This window comes from Rana temporaria, chromosome 1 (assembly GCF_905171775.1).
Source record: "Rana temporaria chromosome 1, aRanTem1.1, whole genome shotgun sequence".
Taxonomy (NCBI): Eukaryota; Metazoa; Chordata; class Amphibia; order Anura; family Ranidae; genus Rana; species Rana temporaria.
This window is the reverse complement of record NC_053489.1, coordinates 409725092-409746220: the sequence shown is the minus strand read 5'-3', so window position 1 is coordinate 409746220 and position 21129 is coordinate 409725092. Positions and strand designations below refer to the sequence as shown.

The window sequence follows — 21129 nt, the reverse complement described above, 5'->3', positions numbered from 1 at the left end:
ACAGGTTGGTGAAAGCTATTAAGCAGTTTATGTGGAAGCTAAAAAGCTGTAGGCTTGCTCAGCCTGGTAGTGAGGGCTTGTATATATTGTGTAGTTAGTGCCGAGACACGGCTAGATTTTTGTTTGGCTATTTTTTTGTTCTGTTTGTTTTTCGTTAACACTGTACAGCACCTATATATAGACTTGTAAATATTACCAATAAACACTGCACTGTTGCTCACTACCTCACTGGATTTGGTATCTGTGCCTGGAAGCCTGCTTATCCCAGGGACAGAAATGACAGAAATTACACTTTGCTACAATGTAAAGTGGTGAGTGTACAGCTTGTATAACAGTGTAAATGTGCTGTCCCCTCAAAATAACTCAACACGCAGCCATTAATGTCTAAACAACTGGCAATGTCCAAATTGGGCCCAATTAGCTATTTTCCCTCCCCAATGTCATGTGATTTGCTAGTGTTACAAGGTCTCAGGTGTGAATGGGGAGCAGGTGTGTTAAATTTGGTGTTATCGCTCTCACTCTCTCATACTGAAAGTTCAACATGGCACCTCATGGCAAATAACTCTTTGAGGATCTGAAAAAAATAATTGTCACAGTCTGGGGCTGCATGAGTGCTGCCGGCACTGGGGAGCTACAGTTCATTCAGGGAACCATAAATGCCCACATGTACTGTGACATACTGAAGCAGAGCATGATCCCCTCCCTTCAGAGACTGGGCCGCAGGGCAGTATTCCAACATGATAACGATCCTAAACACACCTCCAAGATGATCACTGCCTTGCTAAAGAAGCTGAGGATAAAGGTGATGGACTGGCCAAGCATGTCTCCAGACCTAAACCCTATTGAGCATCTGTGGGGCATCCTCAAACGGAAGGTGGAGGACAGCAAGGACTCTGACATCCACCAGCTCTGTGATGTCACCATGGAGGAGTGGAAGAGGACTCCAGTGGAAACCTGTGAAGCTCTGGTGAACTCCATGCCCAAGAGCGTTAAGGCAGTGCTGGAAAATAAAGGTGGCCACACACAATATTTACACTTTGGGCCCAATTTGGACATTTTCACTTAGGGGTGTACTCACTTTTGTGTCTTGAGTTATTTTGAGAGGACAGAAAATTTACACTTTTATATAAGCTGTACACTCACTACTTTACATTGTAGCAAAGTGTTTCATCGGTCCAAACCGACCGTGTGTATAGCCCATCGGTCTGTTGCCCTTCGGTCCAAAATTTTAAAACATGCTTTAAAATCGAACCGATGGCCCGCTGCCCGATCGGTTCAAACCGATGGTTAGTACAGAAAGCATCGGTTCAAAACCCACGCATGCTCTAAATCAAGTCGACGCATGCTTGGAAGCATTGAACTTCGTTTTATTCAGCACATCGTGTGTTTGACGTCACCGCGTTCTGACCCGATCGGTTTTTGGAATGATGGTGTGTACGCACATCAGACCATCAGGCCACTTCAGCGGTGAACCGATGGAAATGGCCCGTTGGACCGTTTGGAACGACCGTGTGTACGCGGCCTCATTTCTTCAGTGTTGTCACATAAAAAGAAATAAAAAAATATTTACAAAAATGTGAGGGGTGTATTCACTTTTGTGAGATACTGTATATATCACAGAAAATTTTACACAGCACCTTAAACACTTTCACATTATTTCACATACAGTACATAAGCCAATTACTACCAGCAGAGTCTTTGGAATATTGAAGGAAATCAATGCAAGCATAAGAAGAACTATATACACTGCTCAAAAAAATTAAAAGAACACTTTTGAATCAGAACTCCAGGGATATTGATCTGGTCAATTGAGTAGCAGAGGGGGAGGGGTGTATACAGAGGGGGTTGTTAATCCGTTTCAGCTGCTTTGCTGTTAATAAAAACAAGGGCACTAGATGGGCAAAAATAGGATTTTTGTACGCACCGTAAAATCCATTTCTCTGAGTTCATAGACGGGCACAGCCTTCTTTGACATTAGGGTTATGCTTCTTCCTACCAGGAGTGTTTAGGCAGAATTTAACAGCACTTAAAGCGTTAAAACCTTTCCTTTGTGCCGCTCCTTCCAGGGGGCGTGGCTCCCCCAGGCATAACCCACACCCTGCTCTAGGAGCCTCAGTTCGTAACAAGCAGTACAAACCAAGGAGGGGTGGGTGCTGTGTCCGTCTAAGAACTCAGAGAAATGGATTTTACAGTGAGTACAAAAATCCTATTTTCTCTTTCGTTCCTAGACGGACACAGCCTTCTTTGACATTAGGGACGTCCCCAAGCAGTGTCAAAAAATTTCGAGGGGTGGGAAAATAACACAACAAACCAGGTTACACCCCAAATAAAAAACCGGAGTTGCTCAACGGAGAAACTCCAACCATAAACTGCCGCCCGTAACACCTGCGGCTGAAGGAGGCATCAAAAGATGCACACACATCCACCTTGTAAAACTTTGAAAAGCGTGGATTAACGACCAGGACGCATCCTAACACCGCTGTAACACTGAGGCATGATGCCGGAAAGCCCAAGAGGCCCCGATCGCCCTGGTCGAATGAGCCATAACCCGAAAGGGGGGCGCCCGCCCCTTCAGGGCATAGGCCTGAAGCACGATCCGTCGGATCCACCTAGGAAATGGTGGCCGACGAGACTACCAGGCCCCCTTGTAGGACCAGCCACCGACACGAACAGTGAGTCCGACTTCCGGAACGGAATTACACTCGTAGGGCCCGAATCACATCCAGAGGATGCAAAGTGGCCTCCTCTTGGCATTTTGGCCGAGGACATAAGGATGGAAGAACAATGTCCCCATCAATGTGAAAAGCTGAAACGACCTTAGGGAGAAAAAACGGCTGCGGCCGCAGCACCACCTCATCCCTAGGGATGACCAAGTAGGGAGCCTTGCAAGACAAGGCCGCCAGATCAGACAGACACACGTCTGATCGAGGTAATTGCTACCAGAAATAAAATCACCATTTGTGACAATAAACAAAAAACCTCCCGAATGACCTCAAAGGGAGCATCCCGAAGCACCGAAAGGACTAAATTCAAGTCCCATGGGGGTAGTGGAGGGCGCACCAGAGGGGCCACCTGCCAGACCCCCTGACCCAACGTACGCACCAAGGAGTGCGACGCCAAGGGTCGCTGCAAGTAAAAACAGCCAGAGCAGGAATCTGGCTCCTAACCGTACTTAAGGCGAGAGCCTGAACCACTCCCTGCTGTAAAGACAGCAGAACCCTGTACACCACGTATGTACGAGGGTGCCATTTCATCTCCTCACACACAGAGATGTAGGCCTTCCATGTATGAGAAATCCTACGTGAGGTAGACTTCCGTGCAGGCAGCACGGTAGAAACCACCGAGCCCAATAGGCCTTGGTCCTTTAGCCCCTTGCTCTCAACAGCCACGCCGCTAAAGCCGGTGGCTGTGAAACAGGGTGGAAGATCGGACCCTGTAACAGAAGATCAACTCCCAGGGGAAGACACTAGGGGGCATCTGTCAACAGACGCACCAGGTCCGCATACCAGGATCGACGCGGCCAATCTGGGGAAATCAGGATTGATAGAATCCCTTCAGCTTCCATTTTGCGCAGCAGGCGAGGAAGAAGCTTCCGAGGAGGGAAGGTGTAAATTAGGCGATAGTGACCCCAAGGAGCCACCAACGCGCCTGACGCGTCCGCCCACGGGTCCCTAAACCTGGCCACGAACCGTGGCACCTACCGATAGAGATGGGACGCTAGAAGATCCACGTCCAGAGTGCCCCACTTTTGGCACAGACCCTGAAACACCTGCGGGTGGAGAGACCACTCTCCTTGGCCTAGTGTAGGGCAACTTAGGAAGTCGGCTTGCCAATTCCGTACTCCCGGAATGTACCCGGCCGATAGAGCCAGAACGGACCCTACGGCCCACCGAAAGAATGTGTGCGACCCCCGTCGCTGCAACAGAACTCTGTGTGCCTCCCCGATGATCAACCTACGCCACGGCTGTGGTGTTGTCGGACAGGATCCTGACCGGTCGGCCCTGTAGATCCAGGGACCACCTGGCAAGGCAAAGCTTGATTGCTCGGAGCTCCAGAACATTGATCAGTAGGTAGGACTCCACCTGAGTCCAGTGCCCCTGGGCTGACTGGGTGCCCCAAGCACCCCTCCCCAATCGGAGAGGCTGGCATCCGTCGTGACCACTGTGCAGTGGCCTGCAGAAAAACGACTTCCCGGCCCGAAGCACCGGAGACGCCAGCCACCACACCAGGGGAGACATGACCAGTAGACTCAATTGAATCCGGTAATCCAGAGATGACGGAAGCTTGTCCCAACGTGACAGCAGTTCCCTCCGTAGCACCCTGGTGTGGAATTGGGCATACGGAACCGCCTCGAAAGAGGCCACCAACGGACCCAGAACCTTCCTGCAGAATCGCAGAGATGAACGCTTATGGGTCGGCAACTGCTGCACAGCAGATAGCAGAGTCTGAAGTTTCTCCGTTAGGAGAAAAAACACTCCCACCCCGGCGGAATCCAGGACTAGTCCCAGGTATTCCAGTCCCTGAGACGGAATCAACCCTGATTTCAGGACAATCCAGAAACCAGCCGAACTCTTGGAGAGCCTGACATGTGAGCACTGTCAGATTCTGTATCAGAGACATCCCCAGAAGCAGGCTCAGGGAGGGGGCGCTTTTTACCCCCCATCCGGGCACTAGTCGCTTCAGGCAAGAAAAGACCCCAGGACAGCCAACATAACAGATGTGGCAGGGGAAGGGGCGTTAAGGGTTAACTCAGGCATTGCTGGGGAGGGAGACCTGGTTCAGGTTCCATAGTGCCAGCGCTGTGTCACCCACCCTGCAAAGCAGGACAAAAACCCCCACTGGTCACCTCCTTGCTGTCATTGCAGAGTATGGGGGCCCCTGGTACTCGCCACCCCTCCCGGTGCAGCGCAGTCTGAAAAGGACAAAGTGTGCCGAGAAGCCGTGCAGCGATGCGACTGTCTTCACCTCAGACAGATCCGCGGTCTTTTGCAGCGCCAAAGCCGCCCCAAAAAAAAAAAAACCCAGACATCCCATGATAACAAACCCCCACTGACACAGCCGGGCCAGTATCGGGACGCACATGAAAGGCCCTGTAGTGAACACCACAGCCCTCTGTAGTGATAACACACAGGCAGCAGAGTCATCCTCACTGTCCATTTGGGTCAAGCCCGCAGCCTCTGACATAACAGATCCACAAGGGAAGGAGGGAGAGGAATAAGGGAGAGAGGAAAGCAGGGAAAAAACCCTCAGTCGACCTCCCCTGGGAACATTCCAGCCAGACCACTTACCTGAGTAAGGAGCCACTACTTACCCCTCCTGCGACTACCCGGCTGGAGGTATCCCAGACAGAACCAACGTCCGTAAACGGCATGGCTGTCGGCCAGACACACTGTGACAAAGCCATAGAGACCGGTCATATGCATGCCCTAGAACCGAAGTTCCCCGGCTGACCCAGCCTGTCACCCAGTCGGCTGTTGATAGAAGATTTACAGGATTCAAAAATGCAGGAACAAAATAATAAAAGCGAGAAAAATCGCAAGAAAAAAACTCCAGAGTACAGGACTCTAGAAGTGCCTGACTCCTCTCCTGTCGTTAGGCAGAAAACGACTGAGGCTCCTAGAGCAGGGTGTGGGTTATGCCTGGGGGAGCCACGCCCCCTGGGTGGAGCGGCACGAAGGAAAGGTTTTAACGCTGTAAGTGCTGTTAAATTCTGCCTAAACACTCCTGGTAGGAAGAAGCATAACCCTAATGTCAAAGAAGGCTGTGTCCGTCTATGAACGAAAGAGAAAATAAGACGACCTCCAAAACAGGAATGTTTTTTCAGGTGGAGGTGTCTGACATTTTTTTCCCTACTCATCTTTTCTGACTGTTTTTCACTAGTTTTGCATTTGGCTAGGGTCAGTGTCACCACTGGTAGCACGAGGCAAAACTTGGACCCTATAAAGGTTGCACAGGCAGTCCAACTCCTCCAGGATGGCACATCAATACGTGTCATTGCCAGAAGGTTTGTCGTGTTTCCCAGCACAGTCTGAAGAGCATGGAGGAGATTCCAGGAGACAGGCAGTTACTCTAGGAGAGCTGGACAGAGCCATAGAAGGTCCTTAACCCATCAGCAGGACTGGTATCTGCTCCTTTGTGCAAGGAGGAACAGGATGAGCACTGCCAGACGTCGTCCTCTAGTGTGCTCTGTGCTCACTGCTGGACACCGTGGAGCTCGATTGTCATTTTCAATTAAACACCAGAATTGGCAGGTCCGCCACTGGTGCCCCATGCTTTTCACCCTGAGCATATGTGACAGACTTGAAAGGGTCTGGAGAAGCCGCAGAGAACTTTATGCTGCTTGTAACATCATTCAGCATGACCGGTTTGGTGGTGGGTCAGTGATGGTCTGGAGAGGCATATCCATGGAGGGACGCACAGACCTCTACAGGCTACACAATGGCACCCTGACTGCCATTAGGTATTGGGATGAAATCCTTGGACCCATTGTCAGACCCTACGCTGGTGCAGTGGGTCCTGGGTTCCTCCTGGTGCACGACAATGCCCGGACTCATGTGACGAGAGCATGCAGCCAGTTCCTGGAGGATGAAGAAATTGATACCATTGAATGGCCCCCACGCTCACCTGACCAAAATCAAAAAGAACACCTTTGGGACATTATGTTTCGGTCCATACAGTGCCGCCAGGTTGCACCTCAGTCTGTTCAGGAGCTCAGTGATGCTCTGGTCCAGATCTGGGAGGAAATACCCCAGGACACCATCCGTTGTCTCATTAGGAGCATGCCCCAATGTTGTCAGGCATGCATACAAGCACTTGGGGGGCCATACAAACTACTGAGGACCATTTTGAGTTGTTGCAATGAAATTTCAGCAAAATGGACTAGCTTGCTGCATAATTTTTTTCACTTTGATTTTTGGGGTGTCTTCGAATTCAGCCCTCTGTAGATGGATAATTTTCATTTCCATCAAATGATGTGCCATCCTTTCATTCCTAACACATTACCCAGTCCATATCAGTATAGATATCCAGCATGAGATTTTTGCCCGTTGAGATCTGATATGTTTTCAAAGTGTTCCTTAAATTTTTTTGAGCAGTGTATATTACCATATATGACCAAATTTAAGGAATGCATTGTCAAAGAACAATAGAACTTCTGGTACTTCTGTATCATGCGATCTGGTGTCGGCAAACACATTGTATTTTTTTTACCTACTTATGCGGTGTCAATAGCATTGCACTGACACTCACTGCAGATCACAAGTGCAATGTGTTTTGAACACAGTTTGGAAGTGCGGAGGGAACGTGGGTTTCCTGCACAGCGTTCTAGTGTAAACTGGCGCTAAGTCAAGCTGAAAAATGGTAACTGTATTTATATTATTAGATTATTCCATTATCACAAACACTATTATGCTAATGGTTCTTACAAGTGTTTGATTAAACAATCCCAAGTTTCTTTGCCATTCATCAACACGTTGCTTGATAGGTCCAACATAACGAGAGGATGCAATTGTCGATATGTTTATAGTGCTGTCATCCAGCAGAACCTGAAGAAAAAGAAATACGCCTTATTAGGTTTCTTTCTCTGCATTCAATTAACATTTAGTATTTGCAGTATGGCTGCTTTCATTATTAACATATAGACTCCCAAACACAGGCGGCACATTTTTGAAACTCACAAAGGCTGATATTTGTTCAGTCTCTAAACCCTGCATATTTGTAATCCTAAATGCGTTCATATAATATGCATATTTCAAATCTTTTTTTTTTCTGTTTCAACTAGGTTACAAAATTTGGCAATCATCGTACACAAATTTTTAAACACTTTTCTTAAAATGTACATTTAATTTATGAAGGCATTTAATTTATGAAGAAATACATTATTTAAATTGTATGTATATCCAACCATTCCTTTCTTAATTTTTGGATAGAGTAGAGAAGAGTTAAAAACCTCTCTCATTTTTTGTAGTTGTGAAATCCCTTGCATAACTACAATCCCTACCCCCCCCCCCCCCATCTCGGAAAGTACAAGAGCCTAGATCTGTTGGCCAGATAAAATACTAACATAATATTCTTGTGCAATAGTTCTTAGGAAAGCTTATAATAGACAGTTTAGAGGTTACATTTTAATTATCCCTTACCAATGAAATACAGTGGAACCTCAGTTTAAGAGTAACTTGGTTTGAGAGCGTTTTGATTTGCGAGCTACTTTTTTTAAAAAATTCCGACTCGGTTTGCGAGTGTTGACTCGCAAGACAAGCAGAATTCAAGCTAAATAGGCCTGCAGTACCTAATTTGGCCTGAGGTACGGGGGTGCAGAAGCTGAGCATAGCCGAAAATAGGCCTGCAGTACCTCATTTGGCCTGAGGTAAGGGGGCGCAGGAGCTGAGAAAAGCCGAACATTGGCCTGCAGTACCTAATTTGGCCTGAGGTACAGGGGTGGCAGGAAAAAAGCTGAAGTGTCCTCAGGCCTTTTCGTACGTTTTTGGCGCTCTCTGGTGCCCCCACCTCTGGTCGCATTTGGTATTGCATCCCATTGAAGTCAATGCGGAACAAATTATTTTCGTTTCCATTCACTTCAATGAGAAAACTTGCTTTGATATGCAAGTACTTTGGCTTACGAGCATACTCCTGGAACGGATTATGCTCGCAATCCGAGGTTCAACTGTAAGTACAAGGCACTATTACTGACAATAACATTAACACATGTGATTCACTTCATAATAGAGTTGCTTCCCACCTGAATATCATCAGTTCCACCAAGGATGAATACGTCTTTGGAGTCTCGATGTGGAACAGCAGTAAATTCAGTGGTTTTCCAGGAATCCTCTACCTGCACAGAAATAATATTTTTTTCTTAAAACAGAACACATTTCTTAAAAAAAAGTATTTGTAAACACTAATGATTGTATTTAAGGCCCCTTTCACACTGAGGAGTTGTTCAGGTGGTACAGGGCTAAAAATAGCGCCTAAATACCGCCTGAAAAACTCCTGCCCAGCCTTCTTAATGTGAAAGCCCGATGCGCTGGCAGGAGAGAAAAAAATCTGTGCAAGCAGCATCTTTGGAACGGTGAGAGGAGCGGTGTGTATACCGCTCCTTCACCGCTCCTTTCCATTTAAAACATCGGGAAACCGTGGTAATACCGCCCGCAATGCGCCTCTGCAGAGGCGCATTGCGGGCGGTATTAGCCCTTTTTCGGCCGCTAGCGTGGGTTAATACCGCACCGCTAGCGGCTGAATCCCGCGGCAATTCCGACGGTATAGCGCCACTATTTTTGGCGGCGCTATACCGCCAGCGCACCTCCACTGCCCCGTGTGAAAGGGGCCTCAGTCTAGGAAAAAATAGCTATATTGTTTTTAAACATTAACACAACAAAAATATCTTTACATTAATACAACATTTATTGCCATATATTATATTAAAATGCAAATGTCTAGGTTAAAGGTACATTTATTTTTAAATAATTGTGCTACTTTTTCTTTAAAGCTGAAGACCATGCAAACAGGCATATGTATATATGTGTCCTGCACAGAAAGTGGTTATATAAGGATCATGGCTGCAGCTGCAGCCATGATCCTGGGAGCGTTTTTAAAGCCAGCGATGTGTTTTCATGTAAAAGGGATCCAGGTGGCGATACTGATATTGTGTGAAATAAAAAATTGCAATCCGATCAGCGGGAGTTCCACTTTAGGGTGGAGCTTCGCTTTAAGCTAGTGCATTGTTGGTTCACTTACCTTTTCCTTCGATTTCCCTTCTAAATGTTTTTTTCTTTGTTTGAATTTCTCACTTCCTGTTTCACCTCAGTAAGCTTTCCACCATCATTCGAGCGGTGGAAAGTCATTTAGAACAACTTACTGAACACCTTACTGAGGAGAAACAGGAAGTGCGAAATTCAAAGAAAACAAAGAAAAAAAAACACTTAGAAGGGAAATTGAAGGAAAAGGTAAGTGAACCAACAATACACTAGCTTAAAGGAATCTATTTAGAAAATAAAAAACAAACTTTTACAACCCCTTTAACCAGTTCCCGACCCCCGCATGTACATATACGTCCACAATATGGCACGTACAGGCACATGGGCGTACACGTACGTCCTCGCCTATTAGCGGGTGGGGGGTCCGATCGGGGAGCGATCCGGGACCACGGCGCGGCTATTTGTTTATAGCCGCTCCGTCGCGATCGCTCCCCGGAGCTGAAGAACGGGGAGAGCCGTATGTAAACACGGCTTCCCCGTCCTTCACTATGGCGGCGCATCGATCGCGTCATTCCCTTTATAGGGAAGACACGATCGATGACGTCATTCCTACAGCCACACCCCCCTACAGTTGTAAACACATACTAGGTGCACCCTAACTCCTACAGCGCCACCTGTGGTTAACTCCCAAACTGCAACTGTCATTTTCACAATAAAAAATGCAATTTAAATGCATTTTTTGCTGTGAAAATGACAATGGTCCCAAAAATGTGTCAAAATTGTCCGAAGTGTCTGCCATAATGTCGCAGTCACGAAAAAAATTGCTGATCGCCGCCATTAGTAGTAGAAAAAAAAAAATTAATAAAAATGCAATAAAACTATCCCCTATTTTGTAAACACTATAAATTTTGCGCAAACCAATCGATAAACGCTTATTGCGATTTTTTTTACTAAAAATAGGTAGAAGAATACGTATCGGCCTAAACTGAGGAAAAAAAATGTTTTTAGATATGTTTTTGGGGGATATTTATTACAGCAAAAAGTAAAAAATATTGCATTTTTTTCAAAATTGTCGCTCTATTTTTGTTTATAGCGCAAAAACTAAAAACCGCAGATGTGATCAAATACCACCAAAAGAAAGCTCTATTTGTGGGGGGAAAAAGGACGCCAATTTTGTTTGGGAGCCACGTCGCACGACCGCGCAATTGTCTGTTAAAGCGACGCAGTCCCGAACTGTAAAAACACCTTGGGTCTTTAGGCTGCATATTGGTCCGGGGCTTAACTGGTTAAGTATTTCCAGACATAAGTGTGGTAATCAGGCTGTTTCTGATATACATGTAGGCAGGTTGCCTATTGTATTGCAAGTTTTAGTTAGCTACCTGGCTGCTCGGGTCAGGGGGAAGGGGTTAATGTTTCATGCTGCCATCCCTGATCATGTCCACTGTCTTTTTCTGGGCTCCAGACACTTTCCCATGGGATATAAAAGGGAAGAGGTTCATGTCCCAGGGGGGGCTAGAGAGCAGGTATGGGGAGGGGAACCTTGCAGAAGCTTGCTGGGACCTGTGTGGACCTGAGGAATGCAGACTCTTTGGTACACCCATGACTATAGACTACATGACTAAGCATATTCCTAAAGAACCTGGACCTGCTAAAGCACTATGGGGTATATGTAACACCACTACGAATGGGTAACTTGGAAGAGGGGTAGTTGCCATGGGTAACCGAAATGAAGAACAGCTACAGCAACATGTCTTTTGCATGGTACCTGGTTAGGTGACAGGTCCTCCAGTAGCAAGGGCGTTTGTGTTCTGACTCCCTCCCTAGCTGTCTGTATCCTCTAAGCAGACTTGCATTACAGGGATATAAGGCTTGATCACTAGGTACAAGGAAGTACAGAGCTAACTTAGGACACGTATGAGATTTACGCTATGTGTCAGGCAGGGGTTTCATTCCGTTACTGGGAATGAGGTAACAGAGGTACGCTGGACTGGTGGAGAGGACAATGGCTCCGCATGCCCCTTTGAATGCAACACATGGATCAGTACAGGTGTGTAGTTACATGGGACAAAACATCTTGTGGAGGAACTCTGTACATTACTGCGGCACACAAGTGGCTCATCTCTGAGTAGAGGACTGCCTTAATGTTTGATTCTTCACATGACAGAAGCCTCCACCTGGTCCCAGGCATTGGTGATCACACCTTTGGGCGAGGTGTTACCCTACATGCACGGGCACAGTAGACCCTGCCCACATACAGTAAGGGTGAAAGTAAGGTCAGTGACTTGTTGCAAACACTAGTTATTGATCAGTGTTACTTTGTGTAGAAAAATTCAATTGGGAGCAGAGTTTAGAACTAAAGCCGCCCTTGTGCTTTGCTGTCACTGTAGTATCGTTCCTTGGGAAGATATAGCAGTCTCTCATTTATGGACAGCCTGACACTTCCCTTTTTCATCATGGAAAATAACAAAGTAGATGCATTCCATGCACCTATGAATTACAATAACTAATATGCTTCTGTATCTGAGGTTTACTGTAGCTGAAATTAGCATTAAAAATATATTATATCTGAGGCTACTAAGATAATTATGTTGTATTTACAGCAGCAATTAGATTAGACAGCCTCCAGAAGACCTTGGGCCACATTCTCAGAGCAAGTACGCCGGCGTATCTACTGATACACCGGCGTACTTTCAAATTTGCCGCGTCGTATCTTTAGTTTGAATCCTCAAACCAAGATACGACGGCTTCTGGCTTCAAACCGACAGGCGTACGGCTTCGTACGCCTTCGGATCGTAGGTGCAATACTTCGGTGCCCGCTGGGTGGAGTTCGCGTTGTTTTCCGCGTCGGGTATGCTAATTAGCTTTTTCCGTCGATCCACAAAGGTACGCGCGGCCGTCGCATTCTCTTACGTCGTCGCTAGTCGGCTTTTCCCAGCGTATAGTTAAAGCTGCTATTTCGTGGCATATTGATAGACTTGCCATGTTAAAGTATGGCCGTCGTTCCCGGGTCGAATTTTAATATTTTTTTTTTTTGCGTAAGTCGTCTGTGAATAGGAAAGGACGTAACTCACGTCTAAGTTCAAAAAATGACATCGGTGCAACGTCATTTCGCGCAAAGCACGGTGGGAAATTTCGAAAACGGAGCATGCGCATTTCAATCGGCGCGGGGATGCGCTTCATCTAAATGAATCACGCGCCGAGAAATACACTACGCCGCCGTAACTTACGGCGCAAAATCTTCCTGGATTCGACTTCGAGCCAGGTAAGATACAGTGGCGTAGCGTATCTCTGATACGCTGCGCCAGGGCAATCCTATGTGAATCTGGCCCCTTGTTTCTATTCAGATAGGTGCAGCATCTATTCAGATCAGCCACTAGTATTATGGGACCATAATACCAACTGCACATACAGTATCTTTGACAGTGAATGAATGTGCTTTCTGGCAACAAACCATCAAATGAGTACACCAATAATAGAATAGTCTCCTTCCCTATTTATACATGTAGTAACTATTTGCTGTCATTCTTTATCTTTATTAGTAGATATTTGTGGGTGGGTGCAGTGTGGTGTGGCACCAGAAAACACTTCCAGTGCCGAGAAACAGAAATCTATTGTAACTGAAGTTTGGCAAAACAGAAAAGGCCTGGCAAAAAGAAAACCTGACCAGGAGAACTTACAGCATATAACAACCATTTGCCAGTAGAAGTAGGCCTTAGGTGTGTCGACAGCGACTGTCTCGAGGAGTGGAATACAGTCTTGCCGGTCCGAACCCAAGTGGGGAGGGTTCTAGATGGGATGGCATGTCCCTGTGCTTTCCCTACTCCTCCGGAACCTCTCCCTGACGCTAAGCACTTTCCCTGCCATGGGTAACCTGTCCCTACTCTAGCCACACACAACATAAGCGACTGCACTTCCAAGTGCACTTTCAGTGCAATTTCAAGTGCACGTTGCACTTGCAGTTTGCACTTGTAGTGCAAAGTGGATTTGCCTTTAGTAAATAACCCCCTATGTGTCCATAAGACACACAGCAGGGCTCAGCCCTATCCCCCCTCTCCCTCATCACTGGCTCTGATGGGCTGCTGTATCTGAGCCAAAGAGGAGTGAGAGTCTTGGCTCTCGTGCACATTGCTGGATTGAGATCAGGCTCAGGAATGTATTTAAGGGGTTTGCAAAAGGTTTTTTACCTTACTGCATAGAATGTAGATGTACATACCCCCATCACCTGGGCTCAAGGCTCAAGGCTGACTCCTTGTGCGCGTTAAAACAGTGAACGTTGCCCACAGAGGCTTCTGGACTGTCCATCGTAAATGTACTGGGACTTTCTTCTTCTGAACCAGTAAGAGGCGGAGGCTCCAGCACCAGAGAAGACAAGTACCATTCATCGGGAGAATCACTTATACTGGTGGGACATCCACAGGGTCATGTGCCACTTAGCACACAGGGTCTTAACAGGTTTCAGTGGAGTCATCTCTTGATGGGGTTGAGACCCTCCAAGATCATTTCATACTTGAGTTGGAGGAAAGGGCTGCTTCTCAACCTGATAGGGGGTGCGCTCCCACTTAGGAGCCTACCTCTTTTGCTTTTGGCGTTCTTCACCAACACGCGGTCCAGTGGTTTGACATGGCCCTCGCAGGTTTGAGAGAAATTATGATATTTTTCAAGCAGACAAACACAGTGTCAGAGTTGAAAACTCCCAAACATCTCTCCATCAAGCGCTGGAGCGGACAATCAAACTCGAATAGACCCAGGGGTGTGATAAAGGCAGTCTTTCCACTATCTTGGCCTATCACTGGTACTTGTCAGTAGTCACTTGCCATGTCAAGGGTTGAGAAATACTTGGATTGGCCTAGTGCCATGGGGCGACTCCTACCGGGGTAACGGGTAAACATCACAGTAGGTATAGCTATTTATTCTGCAATAGTCCACACAGAATCACAGACTTCCATCATTATTTTGCACCAGGACCAGGGGGCAGCCCATGAACTATGGCTTTCCCAAAGTACCCCACTCTGTAGCATGTTGTAGAGCAAGTCCTTGACCTTCTGGCACAGGGCTGGGGGAATATGGCAATACAGAACAGGCCCAGCGAAAAGGTAGCTTGATCAGGAAAACGTACAGCATAAAACAGCAATGTGTTAGTAGAAGTAGGCCTCAGGTGTGCTGACAGCATCTGTCTCGAGGGGTGGAATGCAACCTGGCCAGTCCGTACCCAAGTGGGGAGGTTTCCAGAAAGTATGGCGAGTCCCTACTTTCCCTACTCCTCCGGAACCTTTCCCTGACACTATGAACTTTCCCTGCCAGACAGATAACCTGTCCCTACTCTAACTACACACAAAATACTCACCAAGCTTGGGAGCCCAGGATCTTAAATAGACTCTGCCTGACCCCTCTGCCTGACCCTAAGATGGCTGCCAGAGTCACATGGCGCACCAGCATCCAATTGGATAGCTGCCCCCTGTGACCCAGGAAACCATATTGAGCTAAGTTCCTCTTGACTTCCTCTCCCTCTACAATGCCGCTGTGGTTGAGCGCCACCCGCAGTGGAGAAAGCAGATTGCATCTGTCTACAAGTTGTCACACTAGAAATTCTATCAATAGCAACAAGTGACACAATCACATAAATTCAACTCACCTTCTAATTGTGTCACTCCCTTTCTCCCAAAACCAGTGATGTGTAGCTGTGTCACTGTTCCCTTAATAACTATCAAAATTCTGTGGCATTTTGGCCCACAATAAGATAAAAAGAGGCCGATTTACTAATGGAGTTAACCTCCTGGGCGGTGTTCCCGAGTCTGACTCGGGGTGAGATTTTTGGGCTAGGATCGGTAACCCCGAGTCAGACTCAGGCTTGCCTCGCTGGATGTACAGGGAGTTTTACTTACCTTGTCCCTGGATCCAGCGATGCCACCGCGCTGTGTGAGCGAGCGGGACCTCGCTCGATTCACACAGCGTCCTCCTGTCCCGCCGATCTCCGTTCCCTGCGACGTTACGACGCACGGGGACGGAGAACGGCACCAAATTTAAAAAAGTAAACAAACACATTACATACAGTATACTGTAATCTTATAGATTACAGTACTGTATGTAAAAAAAACACACACCCCTTGTCCCTAGTGGTCTGCCCAGTGCCCTGCATGTCATTTTATATAATAAAAACCTTTTTTTCTCCCTGCAAACTGTAGATTGTCCATAGCAACCAAAAGTGTCCCTTTATGTCAAAAATAGTTTTAGAGCAGCTAGAAAACAGCGATAATAAATTATAATCACTTGCAGAATTGTGCGATAGCGATTTGTGGGGAAATTTGTCATAAAAAAAAAAAATAATGACAACGACAATTCTGCAACTGAGCAAATTTCAGTGATTTTGAGTTGATTACATTATTGAATAATTTTTATTATAATTATATTATTATTTGTTATAATTATTTATAGTTATTTATTATATTATAATTTATAATTTTGTTTTTAAAAAAATGTCATACCCGGGATGCCTATTAGAATCTTGTTTGGTCAGATTTAAGTGAGTTATTTCTAAAAATGACAGGCCTACAATATAAAACGCCAAATTTCCTTGCAAATAATGGTACCGCTTTCAGCATGTTTTTTCTGAAAGAATCATACCGCCAGGGAGGTTAAGAATCATCACAATTGAATATTCCTGAATGCTTTAATAAATTAGACACATAGTAGCTGCATTCAAGTGAATCTGCTGCTGGCAAAGTGTTACCTGCAGCCAATTATTATCAGAAATTTAAACCAGAAAACATGAAACCAACATTAACATTATATAAAAGTAAAGTGTACCTTTTTAATTATAGTCTCCAGGGACGCTTCTCCAGAAGCCTGTCCTGATATGTCCTGAATTGTCTGGGAACACCCAAATGCTCCTATCTCAATAAGTTTTTCTAAAGACAGTGGGTTCTCAGGGTCTATCAGTGTAGCATCAATCTCCTGCTCTAGTGCTGCCCAATGCCGTGGTTTCAAACATGGATTTCTTAGGTCAGTTATCACTGGTACCTGTAGAATGCAAAGTAATTTATGTATTTGTTTTATTAAACTCTATTAACTACAACTATAGTTATAGTTACATAAAAAAAACAAAAATAGGATTATCCCGAGCGCCACCCTCCATTCTATCACAGAAGATGTTATACAGTACTATACTATTTGCTTTATTGAGTAATCATTTTCAATTAGATATGCTATAGTAAAGGGAGTGTCTTACCTTTTCTTTCATATTCTCCACCTTCTCTTTCAGTCGTGGGACTACATTATTTGGAGGTAATCCTTTTTCCAACTGATTTACAAATTTAGCAAATTTAAGCACTAAGGTATTCAGTTCCTCAGGGTCCAGTGTTTCAAACTTAGACTAAAAATTAAATGAAATTAATTTGAGTTAAATATTATTCATGTTTTATTTTTCTGTACAATATATCAGTTACTTTACCTGCATCCACTCAGCCTCTAGAGTATCCCACTCAGTCATTGAATCCCACAGCAGCTGCTTCAGTTTTACTTCTGCACTCACTTCTTCTAATGCATCAAACCTGGTCACTTCAACCTGTAAATGCCAATGCATAAAAATTCAGACAGGAAAATCAGTCAATAAATACTCAGTTGTCCTCACCATATAAAACATATCAGTGAGGTCCTAAATACAACCATAGAAACCATGTTACGGCAATGGTGGCTAATACCAAAAGGGACCAAGACCAGGACTGTACCACTTAATAGTTTACCCAAGTAACAGTAATGTTGAAAACATATACATGTAAGAAGGTTATATGTCTACATTTCAGTATGTTTATTGATTTATAAGAGTTTTACAATATAAGGTGAACTATATAGAAACAGGTACATAAAGGTACCGTATCAGAAAACTAAAGGCAACTGTAACATGGCATCATAAACAGAAAATAGCACAAGAGCTTAAAGTCATTGTAAAGGCAGAATTTTTTTTTATATTAATGCATTCTATGCATTAGGATAAAAGACCTTCTGTATGCAGCAACCCCTCTCAGCCCCTTAATACTTACCTGAGGTCCATCTAGATATAGCGATGTTGTAGGATTGTCTCAGCTGCCCGGGACTCCCCTCCTCATTGGCTGAGATAGCAGCGCAGTGCCATTGGCTCCCGCTTCTGCCAATCAAAGTCAATCAGCCAATGAGGAGAGAAAGGGGGCAGGATTAGGCCAAGACTCCATGTCTAAATGGACACAGGGAGCTGTGACTCGGCTCGGGTGCCCCCCTAGAAAGCTGTTTGTTGTGGGGGCACTCAACAGGAGGGAGGGGTCAGGAGCACCGAAGATGGACACGAGAAGAGAAGGATCGGGGCTGCTCTTTGCAAATCCACTGCACAGAGCAGGTATGTATGATACGCTTGTTATTTTTAACTAGGTAAAAGACAAGACTTTACAATTACATTAAGTACTGTAAGTATAGATAATAGAAGAAAAGAGAGGGACAACTCTATAAAAAAAGAAAGAAATATATGAATGAATAGGAGTAGGGGATTGAGTAGGAAATTGGGGTGGAAAACAGGAAAGTGGTTATATATTTATGAGGCTAGCTTATGATGGACAGCCAAGAGAAGTACGGTAATTTTTTAATCACAGAGGTTCACTTATCTTTTACCTGTCAGTTTGCAATAGCACAAAGACTATTAAAGTGGATGTAAACCTAATTAATAAAATCTGACCTAGGCACATATATCTGTAGTGTTTTCTTATCTCTCTCCAAAGCACTAAGTCCCGTGTCTTTCTCCTGTTTCGTTTCTCTGTTATCAGCATGATAACTACTGGCAAGTTCTCTGAGACGGGAGATAAAAGCAGCTGGAAATGTGTGTCGTGGGAGGTTGCTATATTTAGATTAGCAGAGAGCTTGTCTTGTCACAGCACAGCTCTGAAAGTATCTTTGTTCTTCTGCCTATGTGGAGTGTGGCTGTGTGCCTTTTCTCCAATCAGCTGTCTCCCAGTGTAAGCCAAGAATCAACTCATACTGCTGAATGAGGAAGTGAGAATTCTAACCCGATGTAAGAATTCTAAAGAATGTAGCAAGTTGACGACAGCAGATATACATTTAAACTTATGTAGGGGGATTTGATTTATCCCTGTGTATCATCTGAGGCTGTTCACTTCACTGGGTATATGTGAGAGTTTACATCCACTTTAATGCATTTTTATCTAATAAAAGGGTGTGCATATGGTGAATGTGTGAGATCTTATCATATATATTTAATACAAATTTGTTACCAAAAAAAATCAGCAGTTTTGGTGCTGATTTTGTATATAATTTGTTTATCACATAGCAAAAATTACAGTTTTAAAAAAGCATTTAATTTTATTAGTCAAAAAAATATCAAATACTGCATATAAATGTTTCATATTTACATTTATAGCAAGCAAGGGAACGCTTTCCTCATTTTATCATATTTTCAGATTCAGATTTGGAATACTTTAATAATCCCAAAGTAAAATTATTGTGATACAGCTACATTCAACAAATGTATCAGGCTAAACATTAACTGGTTTTATGGGAAAAAAAACATTTACAAATTGCAATAGTTCAAATTCAAATGAATCCACAAACCAAAAAGAGTCAAAATAATGGCTAATCCCCTTTGCCTTTTGCTCTGTACAGATGACACTAAATAGGTGAATGAACAAGGTAATTAGGTGCAAGTTATCTTATATAACAAGTTAATTGCTATCAACTGATAACAGAAGATATTCATTTGCATCTCATTTCATATTGATTTGACCTTTTTGATGCTGTTTGTCTACTGCACTTCAAATCTTCAAGTTCCCTCAATCGGCAGAGGGTATTTCTAGTTAAGGAATAGCCTAATTGCAATACCGGCGCTACTAAACTTACAGTCCTCCACATCAAAAGTAGAAAAGAAGACCCTTTTGTGTTCAGCTGCTTAGTATATATAACTTTAACATGTTTATTTTGGCTGTACTACATATTTTTGTGAGTATGAACCTAGAGAACCACTGGTATATTGTTTATATCTTTAACACAGAAGCAGGAAAATAGTCATTATCTGTTTTCAACGTAGGGTTTAGTGCATTTGTAATGTTATTTGTTTGGATAATATACCATGATATGGTTCCTTTAAATTTGTTTTCATACTTTTTGCAGCTTATACACGTGCCCATGGGATCATGTTGTAATTATATCAAAAAAAGGCATACGTTTAATTGTAATTAAGTTTTTCGGGAAATACATTTTTTATGTTCATTATTATTCTGGTTGGCCCTGTTCAAAGTGGAGATATTTAAAGCGGGAGTTCACCCTAAAAAAAAAAATGTTTTAACATGCCATCTAGCATACTAGCGCGAGCCTTTATTTTATTTTTTTGCGCCGTACTCACTGTTTAATCCCGGAGATAAGTTTCAGTCTAGTAGGCGTTCCTATGCAGAGGGAACATGATTGACGGCCGGCTATGGCGCGTCACGCTTCACGGAAATAGCCGAAATAGGACTTGGCTCTTCACGGCGCCTGCGCAGTCAGCTCCTAGTCTGTGCGCAGGCGCCGTAAAGCGCCGTGAAGAGACGAGTCCTACTCGGGAAGCGTGAAGCGCCATAGCTGGCCGTCAATCATTGTCCCCTCTGACTAGGAACGCCCATTCCCCGCGGGGAGTCTAAAACGTATCTCCGGGATTAAAGAGTGAGTACGGCGCAAAAAAATAAAATAAAGGCATACTGTAGCTCACGCTACTATGCTGTATTTCATGGTAGAAACTTGCATTCTAGGGTGAACCACCGCTTTAAGTCCAGTGAGAACTGTTGTGTTCCATATGAGTATGATACATGGACGATTATAGCTAACGTTAACAAGAAAATACAGGTAGTTCTCATCAAATGCCTAAAGTAAACCTGCCATTATCTCAAAGTTGATTAACTCATCCTATTAATAAAATGCAAGTAGGTTAAAGAGACAATAACTTTAATGCTGCGTACACACGATCGGTTTGTCTGATGAAAACGGTCTGATGGACCGTTTTCATCAGACTAACCGATCGTGTGGGGGCCCCATCGGTTTTTTATCCATCGGTTAAAAAACTAGGAACTTGTTTTAAAATTATCTGATGGTTAACTATCTGATAGAAAAAAACGATCGTCTGTGGGCACGTCCATCGGTTAAAAATCCATGCATGTTCAGAATCAAGTCGACGCATGCTCAGAAGCATTGAACTTCATTTTTCTCAGCACGTCGTTGTGTTTTACGTCACCGCGTTCTGAAACGATCGTTTTTTTAACCGATGGTTAGCTTCATTGGATAAATGATGAAAAAATCCATCAGTCTGTTTTCATCGGATGGACCGATCTTGTGTACAGGGCATAAATGTTTTTGTGAGCTGATAGGAGCCAAAAAGCCCAGCGAGATTTAATGTGTATATTCCAACATTCCTGATGAAGGTCCACCTACACTA

At 44.5% G+C, this 21129-nt stretch overlaps 1 protein-coding gene across 1 annotated transcript in view; it reads right to left on the bottom strand.

The window, feature by feature from the left end:
- The window catches only part of DNAH6 (dynein axonemal heavy chain 6), a 386479-nt gene that overhangs the window by 258243 nt on the left and 107107 nt on the right, over positions 1-21129 (bottom strand). The window contains exons 17-21 of the mRNA XM_040324272.1: positions 17140-17253; positions 16918-17061; positions 16497-16709; positions 8738-8830; positions 7425-7544 (exon numbers count right to left, since the gene is read on the bottom strand). Coding sequence (XP_040180206.1) covers positions 7425-7544; positions 8738-8830; positions 16497-16709; positions 16918-17061; positions 17140-17253 — 684 coding nt within the window. The remainder of the gene's footprint in view (positions 1-7424; positions 7545-8737; positions 8831-16496; positions 16710-16917; positions 17062-17139; positions 17254-21129) is intronic.